This window comes from Rutilus rutilus, assembly GCF_951802725.1.
Source record: "Rutilus rutilus genome assembly, chromosome: 11".
In the NCBI taxonomy this organism is placed as follows: domain Eukaryota; kingdom Metazoa; phylum Chordata; class Actinopteri; order Cypriniformes; family Leuciscidae; genus Rutilus; species Rutilus rutilus.
Window position 1 is genome coordinate 30,463,392 of NC_140216.1, and position 20,605 is coordinate 30,483,996.

Here is a 20,605-nt window from a genome sequence, read left to right on the forward strand (position 1 = left end):
GTGCCAGCAAAAACGGCCCAAAGAGGGTCTGTGTGTTATAGAGAATGAAATGCAACAAAAGCCCTTTCCCCTCCAGTCTGTATAAAGGATTAAGTAAAATAATCTATATTATCATATTTTATAATATTCTTTCACATCACTTTTGTGACAGTATTCTCACAACCTCATCAGCAAAGCATGCGTTTATCACTGCATTCGTCACTTTTAGGGAATGAATATCACAATTTCTCCACAGAATCAATAAATTCATAATGGAAAAAAAAAGCAATTACTCTACTGCATACGTATATCCACAGCAGAGGTTTCCTCATGTTTAAAAATAATGGGCAAATGAAAAAAAAAAAAAAAAAAAGGGCTTTGCATAAGAAATGGCCTTTTGTTTGCCTGACCTTTCCTTTTCTACTTTGCATTTTGGTTCAAAGCTCTCAGTCTCAGGGTTTAGAAATAGCATATGACTAACTAACTGGACACGAGAAAGCCAAGTCAAAATGATTGCAAATATATTGATGATTGTGAATAAATATCGATTTGGCTTCCGCATTCTAATGTGTGTTGTAAAAGGAGACAGCAGGTTTCAATATATGACTGTGTATATTATATAAAATCACATTTTTTATCAAATTAGTCGTGTTTTGGGATATAGTATAGAAACTATAGATAATGCATAGCCTAAAGTGTTATTAACCGTGTTATTCCCAGAGTAAGCCCTTAAGTGGTTAGTACCGCAGAGGCCGCAAAGACGCTAATGCATTTTTAATTCTTATTGCCAGTAAATATGCCAATGGAAATGACTTCACAAATGTGCACACTTCTGTAAGAATTATACACTGTAAAAAAATTCTAACCCTCCCAAATCAAAAATTTCAAGTGACCGATATCATCTAAATTTTTCAATTGGCCCAAGTGAAAATCTGTAAATTCAATTTTATAATTTACAGAATTTCACTTGGGCCAATTGAAAAATTTAGATGTTATCGGTCACTTGAAATTTTTGATTTGGGAGGGATAGAATTTTTTTACAGTGTATAACATATGCACTATTAAAGTGTTATTGAATTACAAGTCAAGTCACCTTTATACAAGCTCGAATGGTGCAGTTCCACATTGTGTACTGAGGATGGCAGAAAAGTATCTTTATTGAAATCCCATCCTATGACGTGGCTGAACACTTCTTGTACAAACATATATTGAAGATTTTTTTTCTTCTTTTTCACTTTATATGCCCATTTTACTTATTTATGAAAATATGTCATAAATTTAAGTAATCAATATAATTATGTATTTAGAAAAAAAAAATCTGGTTTCATTAAATGCAAATCTAAAAATATGGGACAATATTCCTTACCCCAATACTTAATAGCAACAAACTTAATGAACATAAAATATCTATACTTGACTGCATGTCTAAAAAACAATTATAAAAGTTTAATTATGTTTGTAGGACAAGGATATATGTTATAATTGTTAGGTCGCGGCAGGTTGTGACATTAATTTTTGGGGCAAGTTGTCACATGTGTTGTAGCCCAATTATGTTGATTTTTGTCCCCCTTTTTGTTCCCTTTTACAACACAGGCTTAACGCTTAAAAGCTGTTTTAAACACAGATGTTTCAAATGCAGCTTTTTTTTTTATCTCCTGGGTAAACAGTGGAAATGTTCAAAAACGAACCAATACTTAAACATAGTTTGTGTATGTGCCTACACATTAATTAACTTTAAAAAAAAGAAAGAAAATGTATCCTCCCTTTAAAAAAGTATGACAACTAGCCCAGTCTCTCCTTATATATCGCTTTTTTTAATGTCAAGTGGATTTAAGTCAGTACATAGTTTGGACAGTGCACATAAATGACATTTATAAAGTGGTGCAATCTTGCAGTTTTAAAACATCATCCAGAGAAGTCTTGTGACTCCTGCAGTAGAATTTGGGCTGTTGTACTGCAGAATTTGATACTGCTATGACGTGAGGCCTTTTTGAGGCCTGAATAAACAATGGGATGTGTCCACTGCTGTTTTCTACGGATAATTTGTAGATTAAAAAAGAAGAACGTTGAAGAAAATGTATACCTAATTATTATATCCTTTTTTTACTCTACAAATGAATGTCAGTCAGTCGAAGCCTCGTCCCTGCATCTTTTGGAGTTTGCGGTACCCGGCTCTGCATCCATTTGGTAGCACCCATCAGCTGATGCTCTATCAAGGTCACCCGCGCAGAGCATCATGGGCGGTGGGTATCGGATGCGCTTAGTCCCACCCCACGATCACAATTCGCATCCTAGCCTAAACCTTGCCGAATAAGGTATTCCCGCATCACGAGGCGCTATGACGGAACAGCTGTCACAAGGCGTGATGCGGAATACGCGTCGTGGATAAATAAATGGGCGTGGACGAGGTTTTACGTGCTCAACCGCTGGTGTTTCGTCAAAGAGAAACGTGCGGTTTGTCGTGTGATCTATTTGCTACGTGTGAAGAATAGAAGAATACATCATTGCCAGTGCGCAATTTCACTAGACTTCAGTCAGTGCCAGTGGGTCACCGGGATACGTGCACGCAAACGGGTGGTCACGACGCACGAGAAACACGGTGAGGCATCCTCAATTGATGATATACATTTAAATTGTATATTTAAATAGCATGTGAATTACCATAGTAGCATGATGCTGGTTATTGTCTTCTATGGTCTTATTTGGTTAATTGTAAATACAGCTTATTCCTTAAAAGGAAAATAGTAGCCTATGACAACATGTATTTAATTGTAAAATAATACAATGCACAGCGGGATCAAAATTATGTATGAGACATGTACGTGGGGCTGAAATGATTGATACAATTTGTCGTTTTTTTTAAAAATATATATTATATCAAACAAAATAGATTTGCTGTGAATATTACGAAAATAATTATGTTACACTTGTAAAATGTTTAATGTTAAAAACAGGGCTGAGGTTAAGAACATGACCAAACCCACTTGTCCAAAAGTGGAGTCAGCAATGTGCAGGAGCACCTGTTGAACAACAGTGTAACTAGATAGGATTTTTTTTGTTACCTTTTAATTAATTTATTTATTTTGCGTTTTTGCAAAAGGATAAAGGAAGGGGCTTGCGGGGTCATCACAAAAGGTTTGGGGGGAAGGGTCAAGAAAGAATATATTCTCTTCTTCTTTTACATGCAAGTAGGCTACATATTTTTACACAAACATTCCTTCCAAAACGGGTTTCAGAAATTAATTTTATCACAAAAGTTTACAAGTTTGCTTAAAGATGTAACACAACAGTAGGTGAGCGCTTGTTGTAGTGTTATTCAGGATATAATATTGGCAAAAACATAACTGTCATTATGTATAGCCTACATTTTAATATCCCATAGGCCATATGTTTCTACAACGGTTGTGTTTTGTTTAAAACATGTAGGATACTTACTTAACTGTGCTAGGAGCGCTAAAAGATGTTACGCGAGATGATGCGCAACATTGTCTAATAAGTCGTTGTATAATTCTCACACTGCCTGAAGGACGCAAATTTACAAAAGTTGTACTATTTTTGCGTTTTTTTAAAGGTAAAATAGTCACGAACAGCATCGCATTTCGGGTATAAGGAGATTGTGTGCCCAACCTCACGTCCACGCGGAATTCATCAATCTTGGACGTTTCCACTCTGGAACGATGGAGGGGGAGAAGGTTAGTCCTGCGATAGTACAATGATCTGTTCCTACAACTCTGCGTGTATTCAAACATGACATTAATGCATTTTACTTGTATATAATGGTATACAAACACAACATAATGCGAGTCATATACTGTAGCATACGAGGAATCAATGCAATGACTGTGATGAATGTGCCTACCATATGCTTTGCTTGACTTTGATGAACTATTTTAGCTAAATGCGAATAGCTCATGTGATCTTTGTTTCAGCATTGAATGCATGTCAAAAGTTAATCAATATGATCAATCAACAGTGTCATGCATACTCCCAGTATGTTGCCAGTGTTGTGCTGTTTGCTGTGTGGTCTCATTGAAAAGTATGTTAATGCAGCTGTTACCCTCAGGATGTTGCTATGACAATGAGGGAGCGGCAGAGATGCTAAGATCTATTGATTGAGATATAAATGGGAGAGACCAAGAGAGAGAGGCAGAGTGGGTGATGAAAATGTTTAAATTGGATGTTTATTTAAATCCTCTCAATGCTCACAACATCAGCAGATTAAATCATTTTGGGAGTATAAGAGGTTGTGAGCAGATTAGATGTTTTTTATACACAGCTGTCTACAGATGTTACGACTTTCCTGTCAAGGTTGTCTTGTAACATTACCTTTCTCTCTTTAAAGGGACTATTCACCAAAAAAAAAAAAAAAAAAAAAAATAATTAAAAGACTTAAAATAAGTCATAATTTAATTACCCTCATGCCGTTCCAAATCCGTAAGACTTTCGTTCATCTTTGGAACACAAATGAAGATCTTTTTGATGAAATCTGACACCTTTCTGTCCCTCCATTAACAGTCTATGCAACTACCACTTTGACGCTCCAAAAAATTCATAAAGAGATCGTAAAACTAATCCATATGAATTGAGCGGTTTCCACATTTTCCGAAGAGACTGGATTATTTGATATGATGAACAGATTGAATTTAGACTTTTATTCACATATAGACGTTGATCAGCGAACATAAAGAGAAGCTCAACCGTACCTGCGTAACACACAAGATCAAACCTCATTGGTTCTTGCGGAAGCTCAAACGTGCTGCGTAACATACGAGAATGAACCTCATTGGCTACGTTTACATACAACCAAATTGATGGCTCAATCGGACTGAAAAACCTTCATGTAAACACCTTAACCGATCCGATTGAGCTCGATCTCAATGAAATTTCGATTGGATTGAAAGAGGTGGTTTATTCCTTTTCTAATCCGATCGAGAGAACATGTAAACACTTGATCGGATTGAAAACCTGCACATATGCAATGACGTTGAAATAGCTTTAATGACGTATGACGCGCGGAACAAGCTGTTGTTCCTGTTGAATAAAGTGGCATATTAATGAATGTCCCGTCATTCTAAAATTCTCTTTTCACTCAGCGTCTGTGAAGTGAAGCAGGACAAAGTCTCACCATTCCTTGTTTCGGATTCTCATCTACAGGGCGTGGGGAGGGGCCTTTTTACTGCGTGATAAATATAAGCAGCACGGCACAATGGTTCATATGTTCATTTACTCCAAATTATGACCAGAAATGGATAAATATTAAGTCTGCTGTCTAAAATAAATAAAGAACCAATGTAGAAAAAATAGTTAGTATGCGCAAACAGCGGGAAACTCTGTATTCGTGCAGTGTGCACGTCAAAAAATAGGCTATATTCCGACTTGAAGCTTGTGACATATAAACACGCACATCAACCTGATCACATGTTTAGCGTTCATGTAAACACTGTTCAGATTCATCAATCGGAAATTCAGTCCGATTGAAACAAAAGGTGTGCATGTAAACGTAGCCATTGGTTTATTGTGGAAGCTCGAACGTGATGCGTAACACACGAGAATGAACCTCATTGGTTCTCGCACGTCAAATGAACATGCTTGAGCTTCCGTTTACCACAACTGATGTGTTAGTTGATGAATGTTTATATGTGAATAAAATCCCAAATTCAATCTGTTCCTCATATAAAGCAATTGTGTCTCTTTAGAAAATTTGGACTAAACCGCTCAATTCATTTGGATTAGATTTACAATCGCTATGAACTTTTTGAAGCGTCAAAGTGGTAGTTGCGTAGCTGTCAATGGAGGGACAGAAAGCTCTCAGATTTCATCACAAAGACCTTCATCTGTGTTCTGAAGATGACCAAAAGTCTTACGGGTTTGGAACGACGTGAGGGTGAGTAATTAATGACAGAAACATTTTTTTTTGGGTGAACTAACCTTTTAATACATTTCCAAATTGAGCATTTGACTCAGAATGCATTTGTCAGATGACAATAGCTTTGAAACGTATTTCACTGAGTCATCGTGACTTGAGAGTATTTTTATGAGTGCGGAAGAGAGGGAGAGCGAGTTATAGGAATAATAGGATCCGATTAAAAGGAAATGATGCTATTGATCTACAGTACAATTTCAGTCTAATTTCTTTCAGACAATTGCATCTAGATTGCTTAGATAAGGTCAAATGCTGTGCAAGAAAAGCCCTGCAACAAAGCATCGACCTGCAGCCATATATCCTTGGTCCACCATTGTATTTATACAGTTTGTGGTAAACACTATGAACCCCTTTTGATGTAGTCCGATTTCTGTAGGATTAAGGTCATCTGTGTCGAATGTCTGAAATCTCAGCATCACACAGCCCTTCAAAATTCACAGTGTCAGCACTGCTGCCCTAGAAACCTGGAATGTGTATTCGCAGTGTTGTCTTACAGCTGAAGGCAGGGCGTTTTAGGACATGGCTGATTTGTGATGATTAAGATGAGCTCTTTATCATGTTGTTTGCTGCTGCCTTGTTTACGTCCCATTATTTACTACATCAGTCGAAGCGTTGCGCAGTGTCTACTTTCTCTTAGAAGAAATCAGTCAAGCAAATGTTAATGAAAGAATTTGGTTAATAGCCAGTAGACTTTAAAGCAACACACAACGCAAGAAAAAGCAAGATTAAAATGACGTCTTTTAATGTTGTTAAAATGTTTTATAAATGTATGCATAATTTAGTCTTTTTATATACATAATTTTGTGTGTTTTTGTAAGATATTTGTGTTATTGGTGTCAATCAGTTGGTGGTCAAAATAAAAAAAAATAAAAAAATAGTCAAACTACAATGATGATCAACTAGCCTGACTGTCCTCTCTTGTTTTACAGAAGCAGGTAACATGCTACCTCCTGTTTTCTTTGTCAACGGCTGTAATTGGCTCCCTGCAGTTTGGCTACAACACAGGAGTCATCAATGCACCAGAACAGGTTAGTGAGTGTGTGTATGTGTGTGTATAGTACCTATCAAATGTTCAAACACACCTACACAATCGTTTAAAAGATTGGGGTCAGTAAGATATATATATTTTTTTATAAATGAATACTAATATTCAGCAAGGGTGCTTTCAATTGATCAAAAGTGACAGTAAATACATTTACAATGTTACAAAAGAGTTCAAATATATGTTGTTTCTATTTATCAAAGAATCCTGGAGAAATTAAGCAGCACATCTGTTTTTAACATTGATAATAAAATATAAATGTTTCTTGATCACCAAATCGACATTCGATATTAGAATGATTTCTGGAGGATCATGTGACACTGAAGACTGGAGTAATGAAGCTGAGAATTCAGCTTTACCATCACAGGAATAAATTACATTTTAAATTATATTCAGATAGACATCGGTTTTTAAATTGTAATATTTCACAATATTACCATTTGTACTGTATTTTTGATCAAATAAGCTGCATTTATTTGATCAAAAATACAGTACAAATGATAATATTGTGAAATATTACAATTTAAAAAACGATGTCTATCTGAATATAATTTAAAATGTAATTTATGTGAGACACTGTAACGGTCACGATATGACATCACACTTTGCTGCGTCTTTATGAACATGAATTCAACATAAATAGTAATACATTCAAAATTTAATAATATACAATCTACTCGATTTTACTGAAAACATATGCGTTCTTTTAATTCAGCCAAGAGGTCACGCTGTGACGTATAGATCTTTTACTGGTCACGTGAATTCTGCTAATTGGACAGGTCAGAGTTCACCGAACTTGAACTATGGATTGCAGTGAAACTTTTCGCATGAGCTTGCGTTTCCAGTCTAAGGTCAAAGGAACAAAATGTGTAGTATGAACCCCCCTTTTGAAAAGTAGTGTACTTATTCATCATTCATATTATTTTCTTTGGAATAATAAGTATGAAAAGTATAAAATGAGAATTATGCATTGACCATTTTAAATGTGAACCTTTTATAACCTCTTAGAAATTGCGGGAGTTCTTCAACGCCACATGGATGGAGCGTTACGGGGAGCCCATCAAACCGGGCATGTGCACCATTGTGTGGAGTTTTGCTGTGGCCATCTTTAGCGTGGGTGGAATGATGGGATCATTCAGTGTCGGTGTGATAGCCAACAAATTTGGAAGGTAAGTGGAAATTCATCTAATGCTTGATATGGCAAATGTTGACTAATTTAAATTTGGCGGAAACCTGGATATTTTGTGGAAGTCCTGTGCTCTGAAGTCCTGTGCTAGAAAGAAAGAAATTTAAACCTTGTGACTTCTTCCGTGTCAGTACTCATATAGATTTGCAATCCCTGGTAAAGACACATTGAGGTCAGAGCCATGGCTTAGTGCTTAACACATTTTTTCTAGTACACTGCACCATGACGCTAATGCTGGCATTGTGGATTTGAACCTGGCTTTTGACATTTCCCAGTCAACATTATCTCCATCATTTGTCTTCTCTGTTTAATTTGAATCAATACATGTAGCAAAAATGTAGCAAATATATACAGAGAAGTTTAGTGTAGCCATTGAATCCTGAGCCATATACATCAGAGTATGTCAGAGTAACTCACAATGGTGCTTTAACTGGAGAGTAAATGCTTTATGAATAATAAAGCAGTTTAACGAAATGAGATCACTCAGAGTAGAAGAATTGACCTCTGTCTTCCTGTCTGCTTACACGCTGTCCACATTGTCAGAACATTCACATTCAAGGCAAGCATTCATGTGTGCTCAGTGGCCATTGTTCTTTTTCTGCTTTCTTTCTGTGGCCTCCTCTGTCACCCTCCCTGTTTTTTTAAGTTTGACGTTTATTCGTCCAAAAGGTTCTAAGTAATATTTCAAATAAATGCTGTTCTTTTGAACTTTCTATTAAGTAAAATAGCCAGTTGTCACTTTCTAAAAAAATATTAAACATTGAAAATAATAAAATTCTATTATATATAAACTATTAATTAAAAATAGCATATTATTATATCAATATAAGAATTACTATTACTTATACTGTATGTTAGTATAAGTATTATGTTAGTATATTATTTTAGAATATTATTACTATATTATTATATATACAGTATGTTACACGGTGGTTGCAGCAGAGATGAAACAGGATCTAAGTGCAGCAGCTTTATTCAAAAACAAACTCAAACTTCACAAAATAATTCCCAGAACAACTAACTCAACGCAACGTAGAACTTACAAAGAACTGAAAGAAACACAAGAGCTGTGTCTGAAATTGCTCCCTATCCACTATATAGTGCACTATTTAGGATGTCGGCCATTTTGTAGTGGTGTCCGAATTCTGAGTGAACGACATCATTCCCTACATTCGTTCACTACTTTTACCCACAATCCTCTCTGAATTCGAGTGTACATCCGATGTACACTTGCTGAGACACTATTTCCCACAATCCAACACGATAAGGCGATAGAGCGCGAATGAAAAATAAACAACAACGTCACCATGGCGACGGCGCACGCGAGATAGAAAACAATCATTTATAAGACCAGACGGCTGGTTATTTATTTATATATATACCGTTATATCTATATTTGAATAAACAAATGTGTTGTGTAGTGTTTTGTTCTCTTTTATTTTCACATATAATTATAAATGTAAAAAGTAAATAAATATGACAAGCAAGTGTTTTTATTATCTTTTTTTTTTTAAATATCAAATAACGCAATAAACGTGAAAAATACATACATACAATTGTTACATACAATTCATACAGCCAAAAAAGGAAATGATGGATAGGTAATGTTTATGACGAAATTGTCCGAGCTCTGATAATTATGTCAACGCGTGATAATTATGTCAACGTCCGAATTCGCTCACTCATTTTCGTTCACTCTTTGCTGATGTAGTGCACTCAACTGCCATTCACTATGTAGGGATTAGTGAATGAGTGAACGAGTGAGCAGTTTCAGACACAGCTAAGGCTTAAATAATAGACAGAAAACAGAGGAACTAATGAGACTAATAAATGGGACACACCTGAACTGAAACTCAAATCAAAACAGTAACCATGGAAACAAACAGGCAGGGGGCGGGGAAAGACAGAACTGAACTAATAGGGGTTATGCGGAACCACTGATCTATATAATGACTGGATAGCTCATTTCGTTCTAAACTGCCACTAGGCCGTGAAGCCACCGGAAGTGTTCGAGCGGCCATCTTACGATTCCCTACCAGCAGAGGGCTCCAATGCCTGTTATACAGAGATTGGTAGCTCCGACGGCACTTTTAAGATGACCCAATGTGCAGCATACAAGTGTAAGACGACGTTCACAAAGGGATGTAGAACAACTGCCCACAGGTAGTAATTCAAGCCCTATAAGTAGTAATTTATATGCAAAATTGTCGCTATGCCCATGTTGTTTTCTCCGAGGCAAGAGCTGCTGCTTCTTCAAAAATCAACGATAAAACAGTCAACAGTAGCCTATAAGAAACCTCAGAGCAGCAATAATCACAATTAAGTGTCCAATAGCGACACCATTTGACAGCTTCAAAAGAGCTTCGTGCAGAGTCCGTTTACTGTTACAACAATAACCCGATACAATTTGTATTAAGCATTTCCTGAACATGTAACTTGCTAATCAAACACTTTATATGAACAAACTACTAATCTATAAAACACAATCGGCCTTCCGACCTTTTAATATTGTGTGAATTGATGTTGATATGCGCGAGGGAGAGAGAGCAATACAGCGCTCGGGTTGTTTGAAGGCGCTGAGAGTGCGCGCGCGCGGCCGTGGCTGTCTCTGCTTGTATGCGCTCTGTCCACTGATCTAAATAATTCGTTGTTACGACGACTTGTTCCCTCGTTTTAATAAATCGTGGACACGTTTAACTAATTCCCTCCCTCATTTTGATTTAACGAATTACAACGTGGCCACAATATAATAAAACGAGGGAACAAATTAGTATTGTGCTGAGGTATTATTAATTCGGACGTGGCTACGAAACAATATTCACATGAATATTCACCAATTCAAAAAAATATAGGTCTTTAGCATTCACTATTTAATTAATAGTATCAAACTGTTTTTCTTACCTGTGAAGATAGCTTTTCAGTGAAGGCCGACTAGTGTTCTCGTACAGCTTTTAATTCCTTTTGCAAAGAAATTGCCGTTTTTTAATAAGCAGGAAAAATTTTCGACTTTAAACAAATACCCATTTAAAAGCTAAGGGTGTTTGCGTTGTAAAAATGTGCAGGGAGACTTTAGATTTTAAAACGGTGTCTTGTTAGGCAATGTTTTTTCAGTCAAATCATTCAATTTCCTATTGATTCAATAGAACGCATGAGCTCACTAGGGAATACCAATATGGCGGCGCGGTGGCTTCACTGTTCATGACGTCATGAGCTATCCAGTCATTCTATATAGATCAGTGTGCGGAACATACTTCCGGGTTCTACAAAAACGGGTATAACTACTTCCGGTCGTCAGCTACTGAGGTAAACACAGCGTAGGAATGGCGACCTTTTATAGCCGGTGTTTACAGGAGCTACCCATTCTATCCATTTCAGATGTACATCGTATTGCCAAACGGACGTCCAGAGCCCCGAGTACTTCGGTAGATAAAGGATTTAAGTTTTTACGCCTCCTCATTTATTCATGATTATGAAGGTATGTAAGTTAGTATATGTAGCTTTTGCTAATGGCACCCGATGTAGAGGTAGCTAACTATCAGTAAGTTAGTTTAGACTTGTATGCTATCATAGTAGTTTAACCTTTTATATTTGCTTGCAGATGATTAAAACAATCAAATGAAGACTGCATTTTATTTTTTTTATAAAATTTTATTTTCTGATACTTAAGCATTCGTGACATTTTTATTAAAACAGAAATAAGAATTGTATTCTAAAAAAAGCGCAAAATAAGTTACCTCAGAGATAACCTACCGCTGCAGATGCGTACAGTAATGCAAACCGGAAATGTTTATACCCGTTTTCCGGTTCGAACGTTGGGCGTTCCGCATAACCCCTATTGACAGATTAACCAAACACAGACAAGAACAGAAATCAAAACAAACTGACATCATGACAATATATATATATATATATATATATATATATATATATATATATATTTCATTAGAGTTTGGTCTGTTACAGTTTGACATGTTTTATTCTGTCATTTTGCACATTTTTGTCAACTAAAAGTATGTAATGTTTGTCAGAGCAAAATGGAATGTAATGAATGAATATGACACAATGAATATTGACAAAATCTAAAGGGCATATTCTTCCAAAGACAAAAATTATGTCTTAACACTCTTCCTGTTCCTGTTCCTCTCTTTCTTGCTGTCATTTTTCTAATTTCCTCTATTTGCTGTTGAATTTGCGTTTCTAATTCAATTGAACTCCCTCCCTGTCTGCTTGTTTTTCTCTCTACAGACGCAAGTCGATGTTCCTCGTGAATATCTTGGCTCTGATTGGTGGGAGTCTCATGGGACTGTGTACTCTCTGCTACTCCTATGAGATGGTCATTGCCGGTCGGCTGGTTATTGGGCTGTTCTGTGGCCTCTTTACTGGTCTCACTCCAATGTATGTTGGGGAAGTGTCGCCCACTCCCCTCCGTGGGGCCTTCGGGACCCTGCACCAGCTTGGTGTTGTGTTGGGCATCTTAATTGCACAGGTAAAGCATTCTATGTCAGCAATTTAATTTGTTGCTAAATTACATATTAGTAAGAGACTGGAAAAAAGTTTTTTGATTTTGTGTGTCATGACCAGATGGTTTATAAGAAAAAAAAAAAAGTATAAATTATTTCAAGAGCCTTGTGGCCTCATTATACATTATGTGTGTGCCACAAAAAAGCCTTGAGGATGATATTCCGTCTAATTAGCAATGCTATTACATTATAGTAACCTTCTAGTTGAATCTGCCAATTAATATTTCAGTTTGCGAGCCTAATTTATGCTATCATAACTTAATCAGTTTTAAACTTTTTGTATTGTGTCCTTTTCATCTAGGTCTTTGGTCTGGAGAGTCTGCTGGGTTCACAAAAGCTTTGGCCTTTACTTCTGTCTCTAACCGTGCTACCAGCCATCCTGCAGTGTATACTGCTGCCGTTCTGTCCAGAGAGCCCTCGCTACCTGCTCATCAACCTCAACGAGGAAGAAAAGGCCCGCAAAGGTACGAGAGAGATCACAAATTAGCTTTATCTCCACTGAGCTGCAGCCATAATTATTTGAAAAACACCCCACATGTGCACGATTTTATCAGCACTAAACATTGAAAATATCTCAGCAAGCAAGATATTTCTCAGTGGAAGTAATCGATAGAGCTTAAAATATTTTTTTTAACTGCATTCATTTCTTTGGGATTAGTATTGTGCCAAATGCACTTAACCTCATGTTCCCACTCAATGCTAATTATGTGCTGGTGACAAAATGAGCTAAAACATCTGTTTAAACAGAAGCCCTTTATTAAATAACATATACAGCTCATCATTGACTGTGGCAGGATGGGAAAAAAACTAAGTTATAGTCACATTTACTACATGATTCATTTTACACCAGATGAATGACTAATAGATGCCAGCTACTGTTGCACAGCTTTTGGAAATTCTGTTTGGCAACCAATGGCAAATGGAGAGTCTTCAGGAACCCTGTATGAAAACAATCACTGTCTTTGCAAATATGTTTTGTTATGCTAGGTGGCGCAGAAATGACACACTATATCTTTAAGCCATTTTTGTTTTTACCTACATTATTAATACATGTTTTACTAATATAAAAAAAATGTATTTTCATTATGTTGCACAAACGTTGTTATGACTTCCCATTATGACTTATCATTTCCCCAACATTGTAAAAACATTACCACGTCCCACCCACCATTTTCTAGGACATTCAGTAATGTGTTTACCAAAAAACATTTAAGATGCAGACTATTAGAGAATAACTCATTCACTTTTCTGAATTCAAAATTCATGTTAGAAGAACTGGCATTGCAATGTTTTGTTTTGCTTTGTTTTGTTTTGTTTTGTTTTGGCAGTAGGTTTTTCATAAACTTTATTGATATAATTTGTTGTGAATCTTAATGTTCTCACCTCATATTGTTATGAATTAATTAGAGTAATAATAGTAATAATGGAATGTTTAATTAATTGTCTTCAATAATAATAGAACCAGTGCCATTGCCATTTATGATGTTGTTCAGGTATAAGAATAAATTAGAATTACCCATAATACTTAGTGGGAGTGTGCAGTAAAGAAAAGAGAAGAGAAAGATAATACCTGCATAATACTGCACACAGCTTCAGTAAACAGTTTGTTTTATTTTAATGAAAGTCATCAGTGGTCATTATTGCTTGCTAAGAAGAAAAGACACAGCACCTATTCTAGCGGACTCACTAAACTAGCCTGGTAACAAGTGTTTTCTGACAGTAAAAAATTAAGATGCAGAAACAATCCCTTCTTTGGTATTGTGGTTTACTGTTCCTCATAGAGGAATCAAAAGCTTGAGTCCAACAGCAGCTTTTGGCATCTTCTTTGACATCGTTGATGTAATGGTTGCCTTTTCCCCTATAAATCATCAAAAAATACACACATATGATTCACTTTTAAAATGTCAATAACAGGTTAGGATAATATATTTGTTTTTTTCCTTGTGTATACCATACTATGCATCATAACGTATAATTTATCCAGCATGGAAACATTTAGAATGTTTAGAATTAATATTAAGACTTCTATTTCAAACAAATGCTGTTCTTTTGAAATATTCATCAAAGAATCTTGAAAAAAACGGTTTCATTGTTTCCACAAAAATATGAAGCAGCTGTTTTCAAAACTGATAATCTGAAATGTTTCCTGAGCATCAAATCATCATATTAGAAGGATTTCTGTAGGATCATGTAACACTGAACACTGGAATAATGGCTGCTGAAAATTCAGCTTTACCATCACAGGAATAAATAGAAAGATTAGATTTCTATGGTAAGTCACCAAACCTCCATTATATTGTCCCCCAGCACTGGTGCGTCTCCGTGGTTATGAGGATGTTGGGAAGGACATGCAGGAGATGAAGGAAGAGAGTGCGAAGATGGCCATGGAGAAGAAGGTGACCATCCCAGAGCTCTTCCGCTCTGCTGCTTACCGCCAGCCTCTGCTCATCGCTGTCATGCTGCAACTGTCCCAGCAGCTCTCTGGCATCAATGCTGTGAGTGACATCATTTACTTAAATGCATTTGCATACTGCCTACTATTTTGAATGTAAAACAATGTACAGGATGTGTATATTGTTCACAATATGCATACTTCGTGAACTGAGTAAATATTTGGATGTTTTAGTTGGATGTCCTACTAAACTTGCAGTTCTCCTCTGGCCAATGAACGAACACAGTGTGATTATGATTCAGGCTGCATCACAACAAGTCAGAATTCAGATCGGGATCAGTAGCATTAAAATATTTATCCAGTTCCTATCGCTTGAAGATTGATTCATCACGCTGGTATGGCGCCAAAGCTGGCCATAGGGTTTGTGAAGAGGACCTGTCTGGTTCTTGTGGTCTTTGCTGAGGATCTGTGCTGATGGCTGTCATGTCGATGAGGCCTTCACAGGGGATTGAATAATAGAAATTGATAATGTGTTATGTGTATGCCAGGTTAAAGAGATGTGTTTTTAGCAAGCGGCAACCTCCCCTTCTCTCTCTTGAAACCAACACGGAAGTGAGTTAAACTGCAATTCATTGACTGGCCGCTTGGCCTGGCTGCAGAAGTGAGTCAAATCTGTATCTCCCTCATGTTAAAATTACCAACTTTACAGCAGAAAAAAATATGTTTACAGCCTGGATCTCTATGTGGCTTTGGTCTATACAGCTAATTTTGCCCTTCATAACAACTGTGAGGGGGGTGAATTATTTTATAACTCGTCCGTTTAGTTGATTAATATTTAAATTTAAGGGTGTGGCCAGTGGCCACTTGAGTGACAGATGGATTGCCGCTGTCAGTGCTAGCCGTTTGTCTGCTGTTACTAGCCGTCACTTCACCTCAGCAAATGTTGCTGCTGAACTTGCCATCTCTGCAGTGTTTGTGCTTTTTTTCGGGATTATTTCATACAATTTAATACTTGGGTACAAAGCCCACGTTTTTGGATTCCGTCGTTATCGTTCGAGAGAACAACCAGCGCTGTATTTCAGTTGTTTTCCTCCGTGAACCTGCACTAATGGATGTCTGACAATTTCGTTGCTTTTTGGGGTTTTCAAATTTAAAACGTCAATAAATACTCGTTCGTTCTGCTCTCACGGAACAGATGGATTATAATATGCTTATGTACCGTCGTCAGATGAAATCATGCAGGCGTCGGCGCTTTCTCCGTCCATGCAATAAATGCACATGAATGAGCGCGGATTTTCTAGCGTATTTACTTGCACTTCAAAGGCAATATATCTATGGTTTAACCCATTTGAGAGACGGCCAAAATCAGAATTTAAAATGGACTGAATAAGCTCTCTACGAACTTGAGCAATGCCGCGCTGACGGACCATGAAAGAGTGACGGACATGTATGCACATAAATCACTGTCACACACAAACACTCTCGAAGTAATACACAGTCTCACTTGTAGCCATGTCTTTTAACTATTATAATATTTCGAAGGGCAAAAATAGGAACGTTTAATTGGCTTTACATCATCAGCTAACTCGATCACGTCGAGCTAGGTGATTTCAGATAGCCAGGTCAGCTCCACTCACGCCCCGCCTGTTTGCCTATTTTCTGTTATCCGGGAGTGACGCAAGGCCAAGATGGCGACGGCCGGCTCCGCCCACTTTAGGCTTCAAAAATGCTCTTCAGAAACCTACGGGTGATGACACTACGTCCATATTTTTTTACAGTCTATGGTTTTTAGTCTATATTTAAACTGACACAGTGTGTCTGCTTCCCGAACAAGGCCAGGAAGACTATTCCATATGGGTATATGGGTAGCATATGGGTGCTAATTCTGCTAAATAGGAAAAAGATTTGTTATTCTTTGTATATTATCAACTGGCCAGAATTTTGAGATCGCAATAGACGTGAAGGACTATAATATGTTAAGAGCTTGCTCAAGTACTGAGGAGCTAAACCATTTAGTTCTTTGTAAGTAATTAGCAAGATTTTAAAATGTATGCAGTGTTTAATATGGAGCCAATGCAATGTTGACAGATCCACGCTAATATGGTCATACTTCCTGGTTCTAGTGAGAACTCTAGCTGTTGCGTTTTGGACCAGCTGTAGTTTGTTTATTAAGCGTGCAGGGCAGCCACCCAGTAGAGCATTACAATAATCTAGCCTTGAGGCCATGAACGCATGAACTAACTTTTCTGCATGTGTCGTAATTTAGATATATTTTTAAGATGGAAAAATGTGTCTTTCAAATGAAAGATATGTTTTGAATGTGTTTAATATGCAATCGCGTTCTCATTTTACTGTCACTTTTCATTCTTTAGTTAACCATTTTGCCTTTTCTTCCTGTTTCTCCAAGGTATTTTATTACTCAACTGGTATTTTTGAATCAGCCGGAGTGACTCAGCCCATTTACGCCACCATCGGAGCCGGAGTAGTTAACACTGTCTTTACTGTAGTATCTGTAAGTATTTAATCATTTAACTTTAGGATAAATCTATGTGTACTGTAACTGTGATGTGTTTGAGATAATGTTTCCATTTTATCCTTTTCTAAAAGCTATTCTTGGTTGAGAGAGCGGGACGGAGAACTTTGCACCTTATTGGTTTGGGTGGGATGGCCATCAGCGCCTTGGCCATGACAATCGCTCTCTTATTGGTGGGTCCTTTTGTCTGTTTTCATTTTGCTACAGATTCAAAACAGGCCCTGTTAATATCTGGCCATCATGGGAATGTTAATGTCATACCTATGTTTTCTTACCTTTGTCCTTGAGCAGAAGGACATTGAGTCTCTAAGCTACCTCAGCATTGCTGCAGTCTTTGGCTTTGTGGCCATGTTCGAGATGGGCCCTGGACCCATTCCCTGGTTCATAGTGGCTGAACTGTTCTCCCAGGGGCCACGTCCTGCTGCCATGGCCGTTGCAGGATGCTCCAACTGGACAGCCAACTTCCTTGTGGGAGTCAGCTTCCCTAAATTGGAGGTGAGTTTAATTTAGATTGATATTTAAAGGTGCAGTAAGCCATTTCTGGTAAACACTGTTAATATTTGAAATCACCAAAACAAACACGTCCCTACCCAAAGGATCACACCCATATCTTGATGCTTCCACCGCCACATTCACGTAAACGGTATGCAACACAGGCAACGAAAATGTGACACGATTAAGGGGTTATAGCGGTCACTAAAAGGGGAACCAAAAGAAAAAGACAGCATATCTTAGTTCTATGAAACACAGCAAAACCAACATTACTCGCGTATCGAGAAGAAATAAAGGAATCTTGGCATCCGTTTTCAGGCCTATTTAAAGCTACAGTGTGTAACTTTTTAAGTAAAGTTGATTCTTAGCAAAAAACACTTTGTTCTATCAAAAGTATATGTGCTCATTCATGTGTAATTACGTCCACCAACTAATAAAGTATTCTCGTAAGCGTAAAATCTGCCATTTATAATACATACGAGCGAGTCGCTCGAATGGCGGCAGCCATGTTGCGCCTCCATCTTGAAAATACATTCGCCAAAGAGGGACATACCTGGAAATTCAAGCTTCGCCTTTCGCATTTTACACTCAGTGACACCGTGACGAATGCGAGGGGGAGATTACTGGCGACTGCCGGCAGATTTGAAAGATTGCTATTAACAGATTGTTATTTGACTAAATAACTAAATGCACTTTGTAATAGTTTTCTAAAGTAACCTCATCACTTGAAGGAACACTCATGGACGAAGTCGAACTGGAAGCCATGTTAATCTTGGAATAATACGGCCACCGTAGGAGTTAAAACGCCCTCGGAATTGAAAGGAACAGAAACTAATATTCACTGGGTAGTCATATACAATTTCACCGCTAGATGGGGGAAAATATCACACAGTATAGCTTTAAGGTCTCTCCAGCGCTGGAAAGCTTCTCCGATATTAATGTGGGTCCTTCCTCTTGCCTGATTGTAACCCTTCTTTTTAAAGTTATATTCCCCTGGCATTTTCCTCTTTTGTGTTTTCTCTGCCATCTCTCTCTTTCTATAGTCGTTCTGCTGATGTATGTCTTGTACACTGACATGTACACCTCCCCCATCATGTTTGTATACGCCCTTTACTGCTGATTGGATACAAGTGTGTTTTGGTGCTTGGTACGATCCACTTTTTTTAAACAGCGTCTTTCAAAAATCGCTTACTGCACCATTAGAATCAATTGCTATCACTTTAACCACTTAAAACTACTGTATTGTTTTTTTTACAATACTATGAATACTATGAAAGTAAAACTATGAATAATTTTGTATGGAAATCCAACTTTCAAATTAAACATTCACATAAAAAATTATTTGAACTTGAATTTAAAATAACTTGAATCTAACCCATTATAATAAGGTTTTGAAATAATTTTCCAATTATAATAAATTTGTATCACTTGAATACTGGGTTATTGTAATCTTATTTTGTGTTAAAATGTGTGCACAATATCAGAATTAACTTTTCTTCTCATTGCTTGTGAATTACAGGAGCTGTGCGGGCCATATGTCTTCATTATATTCATGATCTTCCTCATCTTCTTCTTCATCTTTACGTACTTCAAAGTTCCAGAGACCAAAGGGCGAACTTTCGATGAGATCGCCTGTGGTTTTAGTGGGTCTCCGCCTCCGGCTGCCACCTCTGTGGAGGAGGCAGGCAGAGTCGTCGCACTTCCCGCCTCTCCGGTCAAAGAGAAAGTCCCGTTGGTGAAAGCTTCCAAATCTTCCACAGAAAAGGGGTCCAGCTCAAATGATGCCGCAAAGGTGGAAGAAAAACGTAGCTCAGTTACCCAGCCACTGGTAGATTCTAATAAAGAGGAGAAAAATAATTCCGCCATCTAAAAAATGGTGTAACTATATAGCTAAATATGATTAAAGCCATGACATGTATCACTGAAGATAGAAATATAATATTAGAGGTTATTTACTGGAAAGAGATTATTTAAGGTAAACAGATTAAGTTCAGACCCACAGTGGAATGTCACAGATCACCTAGCTAGATTTTGAAAGGATATGAGAGTTCATAGCACATGAGCTTATATTATTGTGTAGTTTGACAATTGATGGTTTGGTGCAATATTGATTAGTTTTAAGGGTTTTATCTTTTTATTGCTAATTTATAACTGTTTGTGAGTTTTTAGTGCAGTTTTATCAGTTTTGCTATATCAAATCGAACTGAAAAAGGGAATTTTTACATAATTCACTCACCATTTTCAACTGTCAAACCTCAATTTCTTGCTTTTAGAAAAACCAAAGTGTTTTTCCCTGGAATGATAGTTGGTGATCATCATAATCTAAAGGTTTTTGCACTGACGATGTTCATTTTGTATAATATATAATGTATACACATATATATATATATATATATATATATATGTTTTCATTACTTCTAATCACTACTAACATTTATCCAAAATACTTCAAACATCTATTTAATTAGAAGATTAATTCAAATATTTATATTTATAGGAAGTGCTTAGCTAATAAAGCTTATGCCAAGAATAAAATCG

The 20,605-nt window shown here is 37.0% G+C and overlaps 1 protein-coding gene across 1 annotated transcript; it reads left to right on the forward strand.

Moving 5' to 3' along the window:
* Positions 1–2,362: 2,362 nt before the first annotated feature.
* Positions 2,363–20,081, forward strand: slc2a3a (solute carrier family 2 member 3a). Its single transcript, XM_084422968.1, has 11 exons — positions 2,363–2,578; positions 3,551–3,671; positions 6,832–6,930; positions 7,953–8,113; positions 12,376–12,616; positions 12,952–13,114; positions 14,958–15,145; positions 17,450–17,554; positions 17,650–17,748; positions 17,867–18,070; positions 19,587–20,081. The coding sequence occupies exons 2-11, from the start codon at positions 3,657–3,659 to the stop codon at positions 19,935–19,937; spliced, it is 1,626 nt and encodes a 541-aa protein (XP_084279094.1). The 5' UTR covers positions 2,363–2,578; positions 3,551–3,656; the 3' UTR covers positions 19,938–20,081.
* Positions 20,082–20,605: the final 524 nt, after the last annotated feature.